Raw genomic sequence first — 21,408 nt, 5'->3', positions numbered from 1 at the left:
GCCAGGTGCGGTGGCTCACGCCTGGCCAAGGTTACACTTTGGGAGGCCAAGGTGGGTGGATCACTTGAGGTCAGGAGTTTGAAACCAGCCTAGCCAATGTGGTGAAACCCCGTCCCTACTAAAAAAATGCAAAAAAAATTAGCCAGGTGTGGTGGCGCGCTCCTGTAATCCCAGCTACTCGGGAGGCTGAGGCAGGAGAATCACTCGAAGCCGGGAGGCAGAGGTTGCAGTGAGCCGAGATCGCACCACTGCACTCGAGCCTGGGCGACAGAGCGAGATTCCGTCTCAAAAAAAAAAAAAAAAAAAAAGATTATCTTTATTCTCCTTAGAAAAGGCCATAAAGAATCTCTCTGTGACCACCTTTCCTGAGTTTTCAACCCAAACAGCCAAGTGAATCCTTGAGGAAGAACAGATATTGAGCCAGACTGGTCTTGATGAAGCCAGCAAAGTACCTTGCTTGGGGTAAGGGGAGCACTGAGATACAGGGACCTGAATGTCTCATTTCCCAAACTTCTATCTGCTTTCCCAGACGAGACTTGTCAACAGACTCCTTATACCACTAGTATTTTGGAAAAGTACTCAGTTCAGATTCTAACACATGTCCTCGTATTCTGGAAGAATTACATCTATAGAAACCTGGTTTTTCCATCATCTCAGCCTCGGTCACCTTGGAAGAGGAGGAGAATTTGAACTTGGATTTTGAAAGCAGGCAAGATTCATGTCCTGGTTGTTCACAGGTGACTTCCACGCCACTGACATATCGTACACATTGTTTTTCTCACTTAAACACACACACACACACAAAGCAAGCACTGTCTTGACTGAAAATGCCAAGGAACAAATTTTGGTGGGTGCTAACACCCACACTCCCAATTCCTTGTAGCAACAAACACAAAAGCAAATAAACAGCAATTTGCCAGTTCTGTCGCCCTAAGAAAGCTATGGAAAGAGGATTTTTATTAACTCTTCCATGTAAGCATGGAACAATCTTCCTGTCTAAATACTAAAGTCCTTTCAGACACTTGCCCCTCTAGTGGTTTGTGTTTAAGAATCTAAGGGGAGAGGAGCAAATGGGAATTACTGATCAAAGGGGCATAAAGTTTCAGTGATACAAGACGAATAAGTTCTGGAGACCTGCCTATAGTTAACAATACAGTATTGTACATCTAATTAAAAGGGTAGATTTCATGTTAATATATATTACTTTTATATGTATAAATATTTTATACACTTACTTATTTATATGGGTTTTTTTTTGTTTTGTTTTGTTTTGAGGCCGAGTCTCACTCTGTTGCTCAGGCTGGAATGCAACTGCACAATCTTGGCTCACTGCAACCCCCCCTCCCGGTTCAAGCAATTCTCTTGCCTCAGCTGCCTGAGTAGCTGGGACTACAGATGCGCACCATGACGCCCGGCTTATTTTTGTATTTTCAGTAGAGACAGGGTTTCACCACGTTGGCCAGGCTGATCTCGAACTCTTGACCTCCAGTGATCTGCCCACCTCGGCCTCCCAAAGTGCTGGGATTACAGGCATGAGCCACCGCACCCGGCCTTATTTGTATGTTTGACATTCTGTGTATATATATTTAGAGGGAGCGTGCACGTGTGCATACATGCACTTTTCAAGTCTCACAGTGATGTCTTTTAATCCTTTTCTTAAGGCAGGTAAGATGAGAAGTTTCAGTCTTAACCTAACAGATGAGGAAATGGAAGCAAAGGGTACTACATCATGTATAGCACAATCAAACCTAAAACACCATTTTTTTTTTTTTTTTTTTTTTTTTTTTTTTTTTTTGCCTTTCAAATTGGAAAAACAACTTCCTTCTGGGCTATAGGGAAAATGAAAGGAGACTCTGCCCAAAAACCCCTTCTGGGCTCCCCCGTCCAGCTTGCCGGAAATCTGTGAGACACGCCGGTGCCAGTGACTAAGGTTAGGGCTGTTCACGGCTGTTCTCTTCCTCCTCTGTCATCCCGAGTCCACAGCCAGAGAGAACTCCCTGGGGTCTCCCACCTGAGCAGGACATGCGCTGCTGCCTTGAAGTGAAGGCAGCCCCGGGCTCTGGAGGTCAGCAGCGCAGGGCACGAATCCTCACCCCGCCAGCAGGACTCCAGCTCTACAGCTCTGGGGCTCTGTCTACCCCTGAGAGCCTCTAAACCTCTATCTGCCACCTATAAAACTGGAAGAGCAAGACCTCTATCTCACAGGACTGTTCTAGGACTAAATGAGACAGAATATAGAATATACTTAGCATAGTGCCTGAAGCATACTAAGAAAGTCAGTAATAAAACTATCTTCAGAGTTAAACTTTTAGGTCAAAACCTATCAGATTAGAAAAGGAACTACACAAAAACCCCTCGGCTCCCAGGCTGTGGTTCCCTGCCGGGCTGTAAGATCCATAGCTCTAGGTCTAGGGCCTACAGGCACTTAGAAAATCTGCAATTGAAACAGAACAGAAAGCCTCAATTATCAGCAGATGATCACAGTATCCACATAACCAAAGAAAAGGCTTATGAATCAGGAAGGGGGTTGGTCTGCTAGGAAAACACAAAAAAGACAGTTATAAGGGAAAAGAGGGCAGATCACTGCAGCAAAGTGTGTTGCCCACAGGGAAAGAACCTTGGCCAGTGTTCTGGTCTCAAAGGTGGTTTCATTTAGACCCAAACCACATCTCTAAAATACAGACTGACAGATCAGGCAATCAGAGGCTGATGGCTCTAAATATTGTATTCACCCAATCCCTGCTTGTTCCAAGGCCCAGGATCCCTACATGGGCCTACCTGCAGGGAGAAAAAGGGAAGAAACCACATGGACACTGTCAGAGCTCAGGCTGCCACAGCAAAATACCACAGACTGGGTGGCTTAAGCAACAGTGACTTTCTCACAGTTCTGGAGGCTGAAGTTCTGAGATGAGGGTGCCAGCATTGTCAGATTTCAGTGAGGGCCCTCTTCCTGGCTCACAGACTGTGTCCTTACAAGGCAGAGGGAACAAGTGCTGGCCTCTCTCCCTCTTCTCATCATGGCACTAATCCCATCATAGGGGCCTCAACCTCATAAGCTCATCTAACCCTAGTTACTTCCCAAAGCACCCATACCTCCTAAAACCATCACACTGGGAATTAGGGCTTCAATACAAGAATTTCAGGGAGGACATAAACACCCGGTCCATAGCAGACACCCAGACAAGGTCTTCTAATGGAGATACTTTGCATCCACTAATAAACTGCTATCCTATCCACGTTTGCATCTCATTTCTTTGAGCTTGATTCATCTGAGTCCCCTGACTTTGTGCCATTAAAATCAAGCTTCAGTCCGTGAGCTCACAAGCCAGACTCTGCAGAGTGGTAAAGAGGCCTGCGGAACAAATGTCAGTGAGTTGCAGGGCCTCCTGGAAGTTTCCTCCAGAACAATGACCCACTACTTCAATAGTACTTTAATAACACTCAAGTACAAATCAAAACCACACTGAGATACCACTCACACACACTAGAATGACTGGAACCAAAAAGACAGATAATAATAAGAGTTGGCAAGGATGAGAAGTTGGAGCCTGCGTACCCTGCTGGTGGGAATGTAAACTGACACTGCCACTTTGGAAAACGTTTTGACAATTCCTCAAATGTTAAGCATTGAGTTACCATATAATCCAGTGCCGGGGCTACAGGTTTCCACAGTTTAGATGTTAAAATCCTTACCTCCAGGGCTATGCTGTTAGGAGCTGGGGCCTTTGGGAGGTGACTAGGTCATGGGGGCCAGAGCCCTTATGAATGGGATAAGTGTCCTCATAAAAGAGGCCCCAGAGAGCTGCCTTGCCTGTTCGGCCATATGAGGACACCTCAAGAAAATGCCATCTATGAATCAGGCCCTCTCCAGACACTGAATCCGCCTTCATCTTAGACTTCCCAGCCTCCAGTACTGTGAGATATAAATGTCTGTTGTTTATAAGCCACCCAGTCTATGATATTTCATTACAGCAGCCCAAACAATGACACACAGCAATTCCACTCCTAGCTCTATACCCAAGCAAGAAAAAGGAGAACATATTTTCCCAGAAACACTAGCACACAGACGTTCACAGCAGCATCCTTGATCATAGCCCCAAGGCGGAAACAACACAAATGCCCATCAGCTGATGAATGGATCACTGAACTGTGGCATATCCATACAATGGAATATGATGCCACAATAGAAATGGAGAACTGACACACCACAGCGTGGGTGAAGCTGACCACACTACCCTGAGTGACTAAGAAAAGAAAGAAAAGATATGCTAGGCCACAAAGGACCAAGAGTACATGATTCCACGTATATGAAATGTCCAACACAGGCAAATCTCTAAGGACAGGAAATAGTGGCTGCTTGGGGCTGGGCATGGGGAAGGAGGGCTGGGAGGGTCTGGGTGGTGAAGGCTACAGGGAGTGGGACTTTTTGTGGTAAAGAAAATGTTCTGAAACAGACTGTGGTGATGGAGGCACGACTTTGACTATACTAAAAGCCATTGAACCGTACTCTTTAACGGGTGATAGTATGCTATGTGAATTATATTTTAATAAAGCTACTTTATAAAAACCACCTATCTCTATTTTGCCTGGAAAGCCCGCTAAAAATAACCCCCATGTATGGAGTGCCTACTTCAGGTCAAACACTGTGCCAAGAACGTTCCTTTATTATCTCATGTGTTTCTCATAACGATCTTACCGAGTGGGTAGGAACGATGAAAAACCACTCAAGGATGTATTTAAATGCCTCCTATTTAGCGATAGGAACAAGCGGAATCATGCTACAGAAAGATGCTGGTAAAACCCACACTGACTGAAAGCTCAAAGGGTGCAACTACTTAGAGAAAGGCATGAGATGGGGAGGAAAAAAATCACCAGAATTCCATTCAATGTAATTTCATGGGCACCCAAGGAAGGCGACATGCGCTGTGGTAGAGCCCTTCATGAGGGAGGTAAACGCACCCAGCGGTGCTGACGGTGTACGCACAATAGCACCCGGTGGGCTAATCACAGGAAAGCAATGCCAGCACAGGGGAAATGAGAGCTTTAGTCTTTGTTCTCACACTGGCTTGCTTCCCCCCGTACCCCACTAAAGGGAAAAAGTATGCTTGATATGATTACAAAAACTGTATATGTATCTTATAAATTTTTTTCAGAAAATTTCAAATGTCTAAGGAGAAAGGAAGCATCAGTCATAACCTAACATCAACGTTTTGGTATTGATTTGTAGTCAATGGCAGGACCTACATAGAGTCAAACAGAATTTTAAATGTCCAGTAGCAAACACCCTGAACAAAATCTGGGACAGAAATGAGAAAAAACATGCCATGCTCTGACCCTAACACTTCAAAGACAGCTGTGGGGAAAACAAGCCCACAGAGATTTCTTCTGAACACAGGATGTCTGAGAAGGGAAGGAGGTTGCCCAAATCTCCACTGACAAAGGTGATCACAAAGGGAGAAGAACCTCACCCTCGTGCCTGTCTTCCTGAACTCAGCCCGCTCACCTCCACGTACAGGCAGCAGCTGACCGAGGGCAGCAGGGAGCAGGATGCCAAACACCATGACTTCCAGGTGCAAGCGTCCAAAGGGTGACCAGCCTCAGGGTGAAACACGGCCCCATCCATAGCGCTAGGCCCTGGCACTCCAGGGGTAGAACACACTCCTTTTGGCAAAGGCTTCCTGGCAGCAGGTGCCAGAGGACAGGCTACAGCTGCAGACAAAGGCCAGTTATGACTCCTTGATGGCAAAGCCACAGGGCCCCAACCCAGTTACTTGTCATGGCTGCCATCTGCCAGGGGACCCAGGAAATGAATACTAGCTCCTGAAAACACCAACCTGGCTCCTAGACTGCCCTGCAGTGGCCCAGGCAGTTTACCTGTGTCTGGCCAACTGCCAGCCATTTCCCCACCTTGCTGATAGAACCAAAGACCAGGACTGCATTTCAAATTGGAGAATTTTATAGTTCTTCATTTTTCTGGATCCATAACCACTTTCCCTCTCCCTCTAGTTAACTTTGGCTTGCAGTTAATTGCTAGGAAGATGCATTTCCAGGAGGAAGGAGAGGACAGGTGGAATGTCAGACTGGTGAAACTGAGTCATGCAAATGACCATTTGGAGAGGTAGCATTGCACAGTGGTTATGAGCAAATTTCAGAGCAAGCAAGGCCCCTGTTTAAACTCCAGTTCTATCCATCACTAACCAGGAGTCTTCAGGAACAAAAGTTACCTTCTCCACCTGGTGTTTAATACCTCTACTTAACAGAGTCTAGTATAATACATGACACAAATCACGGGCTCAGTACATGGTTTTTACTAACATCTTAATAAGGGTCATCCAAACCTTACTTAAGATGAAGAAATTTCATAGTTAAGTCTTTCATTCTGCAATTCTTTATGAGTACCTACTAAATGCCAGGCATGAGTCTAGGGGTTAGGGATAAAAAGAAGACAGTTAAGGAATACCGTTGCCTCGGTGAGCTTAAAGCCTGGTGAGGGAGATGGACAAGTCAATAGACCAATACATTAATTAAATGTAGGTAATTAGATCTTTAAACAAAAAATGCCCATGGCACTGCAGAAAAAGAATATGAGTGTGTGACGGCAAAGCAGGAACTACCTGGTCAATTACTAAGTTGTGCTTCCTTAGTTGCCTAGGTTCCACAGTCTGGGAACTGTCCCAAGATGGAAATAAAAGGCTTTTCATTCCCATCTGAAATTCTGGCAACCCATTTCTCAAAAGAAATGCAAATGCTCCCAAAGCATATGAGAATATGTTCAACTAGGCTGCTAACTAAAGAAATGCACATTAGCATGGAGAATTAGCATTGCTGATAAAAAGAATTTAACACTTAGTGCTGGCAAAGGAGAATAAACATTTTCACCCCCGCTAGTGGTAAATGAGTATGACGCTTTTGGAGCATGGCTTGACACTGGTCATCAAAATTATGTGAGCATTTTCTTTGATCCAGACTTCTAGTAATTTATCCTAAAGAAAAAAGAAGACAGGCATTAAAATACAAATGTTTAAGGACAGTTATTCTGGATTTTTTCTAACCTCAAGACATTGGAAATAACCTATGTCTTCAGCATAAAATTGCTAAAATAGGCTAAACCCATACATAGAATACTGCATAGCTATCAAAAAATAACAAACCTCTATTTATCCATGGATGGAAAGATGTTCAAATGATGGTGTTAAATAAAGAAAAAAACAGTTTTCAAAAAACTATATGTAGATCTCTATGTTTAAAAAAAAAAAAGCTAAATTGATATACGTGTGTGCACGCACGTGCACACACACACACACGGGACATACATCAAAATGTTAGCTCCGGTTATCCCTGGAAGGCCCAGTAACAAGTGAGTTTCACTGTATTCTCTGCACCTTTATGAATTACCTTAACTGTTTACAATAAACACATATTACTTTGTCTTGCCCCACACATTTCTTACTGCACACCATGGGCGGGGGTGGGAATGAAATTGAGGCATCAAGACACAATCTTTTTATCCCTTGTTGCTAAGTCAAAAGCAACTTTCTAAATGTGCTGAAGTGTATGTCTGGGTTTTCTTACATTTTTATTTACAAATTCTTTTATTCTATGTTCTTGAAAAGCAAAACAAAATGCTAGGGTAGACAATTTCAAACTCTTCCAGGATGACAAATAAAAAAATTTCCAAAATTTTAGGGATGGAAAGTAAGTTATTCAATGCCAAGTTTGATCTTCACCATGATGCCATGTGGCAGCTGTCATGACCCTCCCCTCCCTTTCATGGATGAGAAAACTGGGGTTCTGAAAGATGAATAAATCATGTGGCGTCACAGAGCAGGTAAGCAGCAGAGTGCAGCTCTGATGAAGGACTCTTCTCAGGACTACATTAGCTTTGCACAGCTGCCACAATACAGCACTACAAACTGAGTGACTTAAACCAGGGGTCTGCAATCCCCAGACCACAGACTGTCACCTGCTTTATCTGTATTTACAGCCACTCCCCATCACTTGTATGACGGCCTGAGCTCCACCTCCTGTCAGATCAGCAATGGCATTAGATTCCCATAGGAGCACAAACCCTAAAAGTGCACAAAAAATGTAATGTGCTTGAATCATCCCTAAACCATCCCCCACCCAATCCCAGCCCGTGGAAAAACTGTCTTCCATGAAATCAGTTGCTGGTGCCAAAAAGGGTTGGGGACCACTGGCTTAAACAACAGAAATGTATTGTCTCACAGTTCTGGAGGCTACAAGTCTGAAATCAAGGTGTCCGCAGGGCCACACTCCCTGTTAAACTTACAGGGAAGTTCCCTCTTCTAGCTTCTGGTCTTTGCTGGAATCTTTGGCAATCTTTGGCCTGTAGATGCATTATTACAGTCTCTGCCCCCTTGTCCCATGGCGGTCTACTCCCCGTGTCTGTCTTTGCTTTTTCTTCTTATAAGGATACTAGTCATATCAGATCAGGCCCCACCCTAATGAAGCATAACCTCATCTTCACTTGTTTTCATCTGCAAAGACCCTGTTTCCAAATAAGGTCACATTCTTCTGTACTGGGGGGTTAGGACTTCAACATATCTTTTTAGGGGACACAATGGAGCCCATAACAGGGACCAAGTCTACACTCCTTCCTCTAGTACATCTTACCTGCAGCACCATAACCCAGTAGGGTCATGTCTGTGTCATGCCTGCTTTCATCTGTCCTGTTCAGGACAGTGGAGGGCCACTCCTTTCTGTCTCCGGGCGAGTAAAATTCATACTACTCAAGGTGGAGGAGCTCCCGTCCTGCTGAAACAGCTCCACTTTCTGCCTTGACTCTCATCAGCCATCGAGGGCATCTCTGAAGTTATTTATTCTTCTAGTTCAGGTTCTGTTCTTGAGTTAAAACACATTCAAGAGCTTTGTCAATTTAAGAGCACTAGACAAATGTGGAGTAAACAGGATTCACTTTCTCAGAGCCTCTGATTTAGGGCCAGATCAAACACCCTATAGGAAGAACGCAGGGAGACATGATACTATTTTAATATGTTCTTGGTGTAACTCATTGCCTTTGCAGTCCAGCTCAGACACCAAAAGCAAATTACTAATCCATCACTTCTTGACTGAATCAGTTACTTTTCTTTTTAAATTTCTGAAATTGTTTCCAACAGCAGCGAGGGTGCTGGTAAAGTCAGTCATCAAAAGGCTATCAAGCTATCCTGTTGACTGGTGGTTTTCAGGCCGACGCATGTGGCTCAGCAAATTGGAAAAGAACGCAGAGCAAGCAGCCTGGGTGAGAACCCGTGGGCCCGTCTATTTCACATGGGAAGACACACAAAGGGCTTATGCCTCTCTCAAGACATCCGCTGCGGGCCCTCCAATTCCCACCCCAATGTGCAGCTGAGCAGAACGCCATTGGGAGGTACATTTGGAACAGGAGAACCACCTCTCGGGCCGCACTGTGACTCCGTGTTGTAGAATTAGAAGGCTGTCCAGGTGAACATCTCCCATCTGCCTTCACCTCCATCTCAGCAAGCTGACTGACAGCCCAGGAGACAGCTGGGCCTGGGGCGCCTCCACACAGCCCCACCTGTGCTGCAATCATATGCAAAATGTCACAGACCCCCAATGAGCGTCAAGCTGGACCTTCTGTGGCAAGCATCCCATGGCCCTCACAGCTCATGGTGGCAGGAGGCTGTTCTTCCTGGGGCCTTACACAGTACACAAGGCAGAGAATGGCAGGGATGGACGGGAAATTCCATGTCATTCGGCCCTGCCAAGTTCCTCCTATACTCATTTCTCCCCAAGCCCTCCATCTCCAGCACCTCCTTCCTTTTCCTCAGTATCACTCTCTCATTTCCAAATCTCCTCAATCTTCATTTATTAAGAACTTTTGTCTGTTTTTTGAAAACAGGTTAAAAATGACCCACCTAAAGAGACACTGTCCAATACAGTAGCCACTAGCTGCATGGGCCTATTTAAATTCTTTAAAATTAAATCAAGTTAAAAATCCAGTTCTGGCTAGGCACAGCGGTGCCTCACGCCTATAATCCCAACACTTTGGGAGGCTGAGGAGGGCAGATCACTTGGGGTCAGGAGTTTGAGACCAGACTGGCCAACATGGTGAAACCCTGTCTCTACTAAAAATATAAAAAATTAGCCGGGTGTAGTAGCACATGCCTGTAATCCCAGCTACTCGGGAGGCTGAGGCAGGAGAATTGCTTGAACCAGGGTGGCAGAGGTTGCAGTGAGCCGATATCACACCACTGCACTCCAGCCTGGGCCACAAAGCGAGACTCCATCTCAATCAATCAATATCCAGTTCCTCAGTGACTCTATCCACATATCAAGTACCCAATGACCACATGTGGCTAGTGACTACCATATCACACAGCACGGATACAGAACACTGCCATCGCCACCGAGCATCTATTGGACAGCTCTGGTTGTCATAAAGAAAATGTGTCCCCCTCCTTCCTCTGTCCCCAGCCCCCTCCCGGAGGGGAGGCGACCCTGCTGCCAGTCTCCTTTGTATCCTTTATAAGCCTACACAAGTGTGTGTGGATGCAAACTTCTTTTGTTAAAACAAATAAGACCACACACGCTATTTTGTGTCACGCTTTCTTCACTGAATACAGCTTGGAGGTCACGTCGTAAGTACACAGATAGTGCTTCATTCTTCAGAGTGGCTGCATAGCAATCCACTGTCACCAGGCCAGTGTCACCAACCCCACCCGCACCCCCAGGCTCCTCTGTCACCCACTGTGAGGCTGGCTCCCTTCTCTCCCAAACAGTCTCATCCTACCCTCCCAGTCTCCACATCCTCAAACTCTTTTCTGACTCTTCCCTTTACACCTTTCTTGCCCTAATAAAAACATAGCTGTTCTCTGAGGAAGCTGCTTTTCCTGCCTTTGCAGTAGAGGCCGCTTTTCCTCTCTGATCCCACATTCTCCAAGCCTCTTTCTTCCTGGTGGCCACCCCCAGCTTCCTCCCTCAACACTGCCAGTTGCCATCAGACTAAAGCACCCACTGTGCCGCCTTCCTGGCGCTGCCTCCTCACCTCCTGGCCCCTCCCTGCACTCACTGACGACTCACTGCTGATGACCTGCTTCATGGCCTTCACCTCCACCCCAAATTCTACACACATTCCTGGTAACTTCAATCTCAAATGGATCATCCAGCCAACATCTGACCTCATCCATGTCCCTGAACTTTCGTCCCCATGCTGCCTCAGCCACTCACTCTACCCTAAATCTGTGCCAATAAGTGAAACACCTATGGAATCTTGGTATTTAGCAACCTACTCTCAGACTAGTACCCACGCCAACAATTACTGACCTATTAAGACTTCTAGTCTTCTAATCAAGACTTTTTTTTTTTTTTTTTTTTGAGACAGAGTCTCGTCCTATCACCTAGGCTGGAATGCAGTGGCACGATCTCGGCTCACTGCAAGCTCCGCCTCCTGCATTCACGCCATTCTCCTGCCTCAGACTCCTGAGTAGCTGGGACTACAGGCGCCCGCCACCATGCCCGGCTAAATTTTTGTATTTTTAGTAGAGACGGGGTTTCACCATGTTAGCCAGGATGGTCTCGATCTCCTGACCTTGTGATCTGCCTGCCTTGGCCTCCCAAAGTGCTGGGATTACAGGTGTGAGCCACCGTGCCCGGCTATAATCAAGACTTCTAATCCATGGTGACTATTCATTAACTTTGCCATTATCCTTCCACCCCTCCTTGACTAGTTTATTCTGTCTCTTCTTAGGAATCCCTTGCTTGTAAACATAACATTCCCTTGCCCCTCCTTCTATCTTACCTGTTGAAAATCCTGACCATGTGTAAACCTGATGGTCCATCTTCTCCATACTTTCATTTCCTACCACAGGAAAGTAACCAAATTTGGAACTTAAAAAAACTAGTTGGTAGAACTATAAAATGATATAACAACTATGGAAAATAGTATAGAGGTTCCTCAAAAATTTTAAAAGGGAACTGCCATAGGATCCAACAATCCCACTTCTGGGTATTTATCCTAACGAATTGGAAGCAGGTCCCAAAGAGATATTTGCACACTCACATTCACAGCAGCATTATTCGCAATGGTCACATGGATGAATGGATGAACAAAATGCGGCATATATTTACAACAGAATATTATTCAGCCTTTAGGCAGGGCACAGTGGCTCACACCTATAATACCAGCACTTTGGGAGGTCAAGGGAGGCAGATCACTGAGGCCAGGAGTTCAAGACCAGCCTAGCCAACATGGCAAAATTCCATCTCTACAAAAAATACAAAAATTAGCCAGGTTTTGTGGTGCATGCCTGTAGTCCCAGCTACTCCGGAGGCTGAGGTAGGAGAATTGCCTGAATCTGGGAGGCTAAGGTTGCAGTGAGCCAAGATCGCGCCACCACACTCCAGCCTGGGCAACAGAGCAAGGCTCCATCTCGAAAAAATAAATAAAAGAAATAAAAAAGATGACTCAGCCTTTAAAAGGAAGGAAATTGTGTCACATGCTACAAAAGATGAATGATCCTTGAGGACATTACGCTTAGTGAAATCAGCCAGTCACAAAAAAGACAAATACTGTATAATTTCATTTATATGAGGTATCTAAAGTAGTCAAATTCATAGAAATATAAAGTGCAATGGTGATTGCTAGGGACTGGGGGGCAGGGAAAAATGGGGAGTTGTTCAATGGGTAGAGTTTCAATTTTGCAAAATGAAAAAAAGTTCTGAGGATCTGTTTCAAAACAATGTGAAATATACTTAACACTACTGAACCATATACTTAAAAATGATTAGGCTAATGCATTTTATATGTTTTAACAACATAAAATAAAAATAAAAATTTATAATAATACAATTTTTAAAAACGCAAAACAAAAACTATTAGGGCTAGCTACACTCTGGTGGTGCTGAAGCCAAACTCTCTTTCCCTGAGTATGAAATATCCCATCATATCCACAATAAGGCTGCACAGTCACCAGGTGGCAAGGCTAAGGAAGGTTTCGAGTTGCTTTGCCTCGGTAATTCAAGCTCAAGATTCATCCCAAGGCTTTGGGTCCAATTCAAAAAAATAAAGGGAATTAGCTATGGGCCAGTTGCATATTTTCCAATTTCCTCTAATATTACTCTCCAGCAACTAACTGAAAACCAATGGCTTTTCTAACTCATTTATGCTTATTAATAGGCAAATATCAGCTTCTCAGCTGGCAGTGATTTCATTAATTTTAAACTTACATGGGGTAAGCCAGGGATTGAAACTTTAAACCAAAGCCAACAATACAGAGGATTCTATCACTTAAATCCCTAGATGAGGAATCTCCAAGTGAATGCATTGGCATTGTCACGTGAACAATCACCCGGGAATTAATCAAAGCAACTCCTCTGTGAGTTTCTGCCTTTTGGGCAATGATATATACTTTTAAAGAACAGTAGCTGTTTGGGGGATTATTAGAAACAGTGAAAGCAAAGACATGTCTCATCAATTTTGATCTTGGAAAACCTCCAGACCTAATAAACATTCACACAGATCCTAACAACATAGAAAAGCCACAATTATTCGTGGCTTTCTAATATGTACGAAACTCATTTCAGCAGAAAGGAAATCAGATTAAAAAGCAAATTAGAATAATGAAATTGGAAAACTCTGAATTCAATTCTTTCTGGAATTGCAAATCAAATTATGTATTATTAGCTCTGTAATAAAAAAGAAAAAGCAGCGGGAAAAACTTTCTCCTTTGAGGGCACTGCCCAATACAAATATAATATAAGCCACATGTGTAATTTTACATTTCTAAAAGACATTTTAAGAAGCCAAAGCAAAAAAAAAATTTTTAAGTTTAACCAATATATCCAAAATATTCTAAATAGCGACACATAATGAATATTTTTAAACTATTAATAAACACTTTTTCTCATTAAGTCTTTAGAATCTAGTGTGTATTTTATACTTACAACACATCTCAGTTCAGACAAGCCACATATCAAGTACTAAAATATTGCACTAGTGGCAACCATATTGGACAGTGCAGCTATAGAACCAAAGATGACGTGTTCCTCTGACAAGACAGTGGCTAGCTCCTGAAATCCGAGTATCTACATTACACTCTCTAGACTTCTGAGTTCCTCAAATACCCAGAACAGCTTGGGTTGGGTGCGTTAGTTGCTCCTTTGGCTAGACCAGTGTTAAGTCAAGGTTGGTCATCACGGTATAGGTCAAGTATCCTTTATCCAAAATGCTTAGGACCAGAAGGGTTTCAGGTTTCAGATTTTTTTGGATTTTGGGATGGCTGCATATACATAATAAGATATATTGAGGATGGAACCCAAATCTAAACATGAAATTCGTTTATGTTTCATATACACCTTATACACACAGCCTGAAGGTAATCTTAGACAATATTTTAAGTAATTTTGTGCACGAAACAAAGTTTTGACTGTGACCAGTCACATGAGATCAGGTGTGGAATGTTTTACTTGTGACATCTGGTTGGCGCTTAAGTTTTGAATTTGGGAGTATTTCAAATTTTGGATTTTCAGATTAGAGACGCTCAACCATCATGTGAAATTTTTAAAAGTCAGTTTACTGCTATTTTCTAGTATTTTTTTCAACTACAAATTCACTTTTAAAAATTAAATTTTATCCTAAATGATATCATCTGTGATATCACAAGTTTGATACTTATATTTGTTAAAAAAAACTAATGCCCATTAAAATAGACATTTAACATTTAAAATAAGTTTTTGTACACGAAAGCTAACAATGACATGAATTAAAATTTGCTCTCATTAGTGAGTCAGTTATGGTGTCATCTTTTAAAAGTTTTCCATCTGGCATATTCAGTCTCAGATATGTTACTGTCTCTTGGCCTCAAAGAAGTCCTGTAACACTTGTATGTTGGAATATGACCTAACATCCCATTCAAGAGTACTTTCTTGTTGGAGACAAAGTCTAGCTCTGTCGCCCAGGTTGCAGTGCAGTGGCAGGATCTTGGCTCACTACAGCCTCCACCTCCTGGGTTCAGTCAATTATTCCACCTCAGCCTCCCGAGTAAGTGAGCTACGGGCACATAGCATCATGTGCAGCTAATTTTTGTATATTTTTGTAGAGATGGGGTTTCACCATGTTGGTCAGGCTGGTCTTGAACTCCTGGCCTCAAGTGATCCACCTGCCTTGGCCTCCCAAAGTGCTGGAATCACAGATGTGAGCCACCACACCCAGCCTCAAGAGTACTTTCCATCTGGGTGCCACCACAAACCACAGAAAGGGGCATTTACTCATTTGTGTTCAACTGTCCAAAAGCTGCAGAGACAGAGAAAACTGTTGCCCTGATACCCACACATACACGTATACACACACATATATACATATAACTACATGCATATATATATACACATATTAGTGTATAGGTATGTGCATAAAAAATGTGTGTGTCTGTGTGTGTGTGTGTGTACTCATTGCAATCATCCTACAAAGGAGGCATTGTCATTTTCTTGCTTTTCCAGATGAAAGAATGAAGCACAGAGCAGTTACTGGCTTCCATAATCACAGAGCTAGAAAATCTGAACACAGAACCTGTGTTACTACCCTGGGGTTTACAAATGATATAAAGAGATGGAAGTTGGAAAAGGCATATGTTTTAGAGTCACAAACGTTAAGTCCTTCAAAGTCAAAATCTTCACCCATGGGATGCGAAGACTGGGGCAAGCAACATCCCCTAATACAGAGAAGGGTAGAAGGCAAATAGAATAATTTAGAATGCCCTTAAGATGTCTTCTGTAAATGACAGTGGAGAATTCACCTTACTTAGAAGAAAAACAGCATAAAAATCCAAGAGAACAAAGATTCCAACAAGAAAAAGCAAAAGGATGGATGGATGAGCAGATGGATAGACCAGCAAACAAATATTCTCAAAATCTGAGAACAGAGAAAATTATAAAGGTACATCCTCTCTCTCTGACCATCCCAAGAGGATCCCATCACATGGCTGGCATTGCACTAGTCACTTTCAGAAGCAACCTGGGGACCTTCTTCTCATCACTGGGACAAAAGCTGCAGGGCAAGCTGTGTTGAGGGCCTCAATCCGTGGCCTTCATCTGCACGGGTTCTGCAGCCTGGAGAAAGACAAGAATCCACTTACATGTACTCCCTATGGGCAGAGTGCACAGCGGCCGCATTGCTGTAACGCCACAGGACAATTGCCGACGACAGGACGTCCAGGATGGCATCAAACTAGGAGAAGGAGACATGGCATTAGAGGCTTTCCAGAGTTAATAGCACACAAATGTGAAGACACAGGACAACTGTGCTGTGACTCAGAACATCTGCACGAGTAAACTCTGAGCAAAGAGGCCTCCCATCATTACGACGCAGCCATTTACTGCCCTCATGCCTGGGGCGCCTGGGGTGTCTGGAGCTCGGAGACCCAGCGTGCCATGTGGGGGGCTCTGCTCCCAGGGCCCCTGGCTCCCAGCACTCTGGAGATATAGGGCAGAAGGTGGGGAGTTCACTGTTTCGAAACACACGGAATTGGTTTCCCCATGACAGTCAAGATAATTGCAGTAGTTTCCTGCACATCCCAGATAAGAGATTCAAGTGAGAATTCTATTTTTGACTCTCAATGGGACTATTCTACCTGGGGTCCAGGGGTGACGGTGGGGGTCACCAGGACCTGCCAGAAGTCTGCCAGCACTTTAAAGTTGCATACAAAATTCAATGCTTCTGTTTGAATGAGAGAGCATGCATGCACAAGAAAGCTAGGGAGAATGAGAGAGAAAAATGTATGTGCGTGTTTGTGTGTTTCTGGGGGTGTGTATGCACTGTGTGTGTACGTGTGTATATGTGGTATGTCTGGGTATGTGTGTCTGGTGGTGTGCCTTTTTTCTGGATGGTCCACATCTTTCATAAGATTCGGAAAAGAATCTGCAATGTACCTACAATAGCAAGTTCTCACAACAAAGGGCAGAAGTGGGTTTGGGAACAGGCATACTGACCCTTAGGTACAGGAGACCCTAAAGCTACTTGGCGGGGGTGCTGAGGAGAGCTCTCTTTATGGGACACTGCACCACACCACACTTCTCAGCTGGAAGATCACAAGCACTAGCATCCTCTCCAAGGGGCCTGGGGAAACTTCACCCAATTTCTCAACAGACCTAGCCTGTGAAGCAGAGACCCGCTTTCTCCAACTAGCTTCCATCAGGAGGCCGGCTGGGAAGCCAGGTTACCCTTAGCTGGCTACAGACTGACTCATCCTAGCATGAGTAGCCCTGATCTTAACTCCCAAACCTCTGCCTACACCAGCAAATGCTTTGCTCCAGTATGTGCCAGGTCCACATACAACCTGGAAGGCAAAAAAGGGCTAAAATGCCCAAAACATCCTCTCACCCAAGCACATTGTGGGAAATATGGTTCCCCCCAGTCTGTGCTTGAGAATTATACAGTCCTCGTTGCAGATAATTCTGTTAAATGTTCATTTTTTAATAGAAGTGGGTTTCCATAAAGTGTGTTTCTCATGCTAAGCTCTCATACACTAACCACCCTCATTTGAGGGCTCAGGGTGAGGTTTATGGGCTTATGAAAAAACGTGCAAAACTTGATGAAAGTACATTTCAGGTTACTTACTGCAAACCCAAAAGCAGAGGCGCTGTACCTCATAACGGAGACAGCTAAAAAGAAAGAAAATATTATTCAGAATATTTTAAAACCTCTCTCATTTTTGAGTATATTAATACATTACATGGCCTTTTAAACATCAGCGGGGAAATTCCAAGAGAATAAAACTAAAAATTAACTGTACGTGTAAAATCTAAGAATTTTTTAAAAATGAAGCGTGAACTGAAATGATTCCCAGACTCCACCTGCAACAACCTCCCCTCACAGTGTTCTGAAACACCTGAGGGCCAATTTCCAAATAAAATTGCTTAAACAGCTGTCAATCAAATGACTTATGATACTTTGAGAATTTAGCAACTGGGAACTATATCAAACTTTCAAAGTAAAACTCCAACCACCCAAACTGTTCCCATAATAAGGTGGTGTGTCTAAGGCATACACCACTGCTAAGATAGATGAAAAAATAATCTGTGGGCACCAGAGTTTACAATCCAATGTAGACACCAATAACAGTTGTTTAGAAAAGAGTGACAAATGATCTTAAACAACAGATGTCTACAAATAGAGATGTCTACAAATGTCAATGCCACAATTATAATTACAACACATTTTGATTTTTTTTTTTTTTTTTTTTTTTTTTTTTGAGACAGTCTTGCTCTGTCACTCAGGCTGGAGTGCAGAGGTGCTATCTCGGCTCACTGCAACCTCCGCCTCCCGGGTTCAAGTGATTCTCCTGCCTCAGCCTCCCGAGTAGCTGGGACTACAGGCATCCACCATCACACCCAGTTATTTTTTGTATTTTTAGTAGAGATCAGGGTTTTGCCATGTTGGCCAGGCTAGTTTCGAACTCCTGACCTCAGGTGATCTACCCGCCTCAGCCTCCCAAAGTGCTGGGATTACAGGTGTGAGCCACCACGCCCGGCCTTGATCCATATTTTTAAATTGGAGAACGTCAATTGGGTAGCACTTTTGCCTAATTCTGTTTTGTGCTAAAGCAATGACAGCTTCAAAGACGTCTCAATTTGACATAACAACAGCAGATCTCCAGAAGAAAGCCATATTTAACAAGCATACATGCACCTCCAACCAAGACTAAAGCCCTACATTAAGGGTCAGCAAAGCCGGCAGTGGCTTGTTTCCAGGCCTACGTGGTCACTGGCGCAGTAGGAGGTGTGGGTGGGAGGCACAGAGGCCATCACCTACATGGACTTCCATCAGCTCATCACAATGTCCCTTCTCTAGGACCTGCTCCTTGTCCCCTCCACAAGGTCCAGGGACAGTCCTTAGACAACGTGTTGTGCCTTGTGCCCTCCAGCTGTAAGGAGGGTGCCTGATCCACTATGGACCAAACAGTTCATTTTCTGTGATTTAGGACTTGAGACTGAGAGAGTCTAGTTGGTCAATCTATGTGGTTAGAACAGCAACTTGTAAATGCTGGAGTTGCCATCGGCCACTGTTTGCCATAAAGAGTGAGGAGCAGGAAGGCAAGCATGGGAAAGCCACAGCACCGGGGAGAGTGAACCACTGGTGTCCAAACGTTTCCAGGCCCTTCCTGAAACTCAGCCACATTCAGGTGCTCAGACTGTGTGAGGCGGAATACAACCCATTAAATCCGCAACCACCTTTGTTTTTGACATGAGCTGCTCCAGGAGTCCCTGCTGTTGCTCTTACTGGCACAGGGAGAAGGGCGGAGCCAGCTGTGCATGGTGACCAGCTGGAGTTTTCACAGGACACACAGGTATGGTGCTGTAAAGGGGCACCGGCCCTTTCCGGAGAACATCAATTCACCAGCCATGCTGACAGGTGCAAAAAAAAGGCAGCTGATCGCTGGCGGGACTGCTGCGAGCACCGAGGCGGCCTATGAAACACAGCTTGGCTCGCAGCACATGCTCCATAACTGTTAACTAAGCATAACAAAATTTCACAGAAATAAGTCAAGGAGGATATCTTTTCTTTCCCTTTACAACCTGTTTTTAGAATATCTTAGCTGTGTGCTTTTTGTGGGTTGCTTCTTTATCAGCAGTGGAAACCTTTTTAAATCCAACTAACATCGTGCACAGATGCTCCAGATCTACAACAGAGAAAAGAAGGCTCAGTGGCTCATGCCTGGAATCCCAGCACTTTGGGAGGCCAAGGTGGGTAGATCATGAGGTCAAGAGATCGAGACCATCCTGGCCAACATGGAGAAACCCCATCTCTACTAAAAATACAAAAAACTAAGCCAGGTATAGTGGTGTGCACCTGTAATCTCAGCTACTCGGGAGGCTGAGGCAGGAGAATCACTTGAACCCGGGAGGTGGAGGTTGCGGTGAGCCGAGATCATGCTACCACACTCCAACCTGGTGACACAGTGAGACCCCATCTCAAAAAAAAAAAGAGAAGAGCTGCCACCGGGCTCCCAGTCTGTCTCCACCTGCACTCCTGGGACTGAGCACCACGGAAAAGGAACAGCTAGAAAAGCGTTCCCCGTGACTCGCTATGGCAGAAGAACACCTGTCTCACCAGCAGTGAACCAGGCTTCAAAACAGATTTCAAGTGGACATTCACTTGACTATATTGAGAAAGACAAGAAATCTTGTCTCAGGAATCTGGAATCAAGCAAAGGAGATGGCCACTAAATGGCAGGTGGGGTGTCCCCACCTCAACTGGAGTGTTGTGTCCATGATTTCCAACACTCTCAAAATTATGTGGGAAAGATCCACTTGTGGGAATTAAGCCTGCCACAGAATGTATGACCTAGAGCACAAGTGGAATATTAGTACTCTCTATCCCGTCTGCACCAAGGAAAATACGAGCGAGATGGCTGCAAGTGAACCTAGAGTCCTTAACAGAGATGTGTTATTTACTTATAAATTGGCTCCATCTAATTTTCTTGATGAGATGGAAAGGGAGAAATGCCAAAAATTGCATGGGGAATTGAGACTACTTTGAAGGGCCCTCCACACAGCCTCAGCTCTGACAGCTTCCTTTATGTGACCAACTCCCCAGCTCTTCCTACTAAATAACAGCAAATAGTCATTAGCACAGGATCCAAATGAAAGAGTTCAGATGGCCTTTCAGCAATTTCTGAAGAGTGTCAAGTAATAACTTCATTTCATTTGTCTCATAACTCACCGTGACACATCCCAATTTTGAGATAAGAACAAACTCAATGGAAGGGTCAGAGTGGTTTACACAGCATCCCACTCCCCAACTTCCATGGGGTTTTCACCAGGAAATTTCCAACTTCCTTCATGCTAAGAATGAGGTTGGCTTGGAGGCAGGCCTGAGCCAGGATGATGACAAGGGAGCGATTACGTGGTAGAGGCACCTGGAGCTCCATGCACATGTGGCTGAGTGTAGTGGAAAGCCACCACAGGGCCAACAAAGGCCGCAATGCCTTCAAGGCAGGTGCTTATTCAACAGTGGACAAGAAACAAGGGCCCTTCTGAACTCGGACAATTATGGTGCAAACTGGCAACACATCCACAAAGAGATGGGCAACCAGGCAGCCGTGGGACAGAGCTCTCCTATGAAGGCTGCTCTTGGCCCCATGTGGTACAGTAGAAACACACTGCTATCTGATTAGGCAGCAGTTACACAGCCAAAAAAATGCATGCTTAGGATGCAACTGGGCTCCTATCTCTTTCTCTGCTGGCTTTTTCTTAAGACACCGAGTCCCTAAAATGTTCATAGGTAAAATGAAGATGTGTCATTTGGAGCCAGCCCAGCATGCAGCCCCCATCCCATAAGAGCATCCTGATTCTCCTCTGGGAATGGCACCTGCCCTACCCTCAGACTAAGTGATTGGGGTGGGATGATGCTATTCCCATGCTAGTATATCCCAT

The 21,408-nt window shown here is 44.4% G+C and overlaps 1 protein-coding gene across 1 annotated transcript in view; it reads right to left on the bottom strand.

The window, feature by feature from the left end:
• The window catches only part of TMEM163 (transmembrane protein 163), a 261,099-nt gene that overhangs the window by 78,714 nt on the left and 160,977 nt on the right, over positions 1-21,408 (bottom strand). Inside the window, exons 3-4 of the mRNA XM_030916147.1 lie at positions 17,591-17,634; positions 16,110-16,201 (exon numbers count right to left, since the gene is read on the bottom strand). Coding sequence (XP_030772007.1) covers positions 16,110-16,201; positions 17,591-17,634 — 136 coding nt within the window. The remainder of the gene's footprint in view (positions 1-16,109; positions 16,202-17,590; positions 17,635-21,408) is intronic.

Source organism: Rhinopithecus roxellana, chromosome 14 (genome assembly GCF_007565055.1).
Source record: "Rhinopithecus roxellana isolate Shanxi Qingling chromosome 14, ASM756505v1, whole genome shotgun sequence".
Taxonomy (NCBI): Eukaryota; Metazoa; Chordata; class Mammalia; order Primates; family Cercopithecidae; genus Rhinopithecus; species Rhinopithecus roxellana.
Note: the sequence above shows the minus strand (reverse complement) of the source record. Positions and strands in the feature narration are given on the sequence as shown.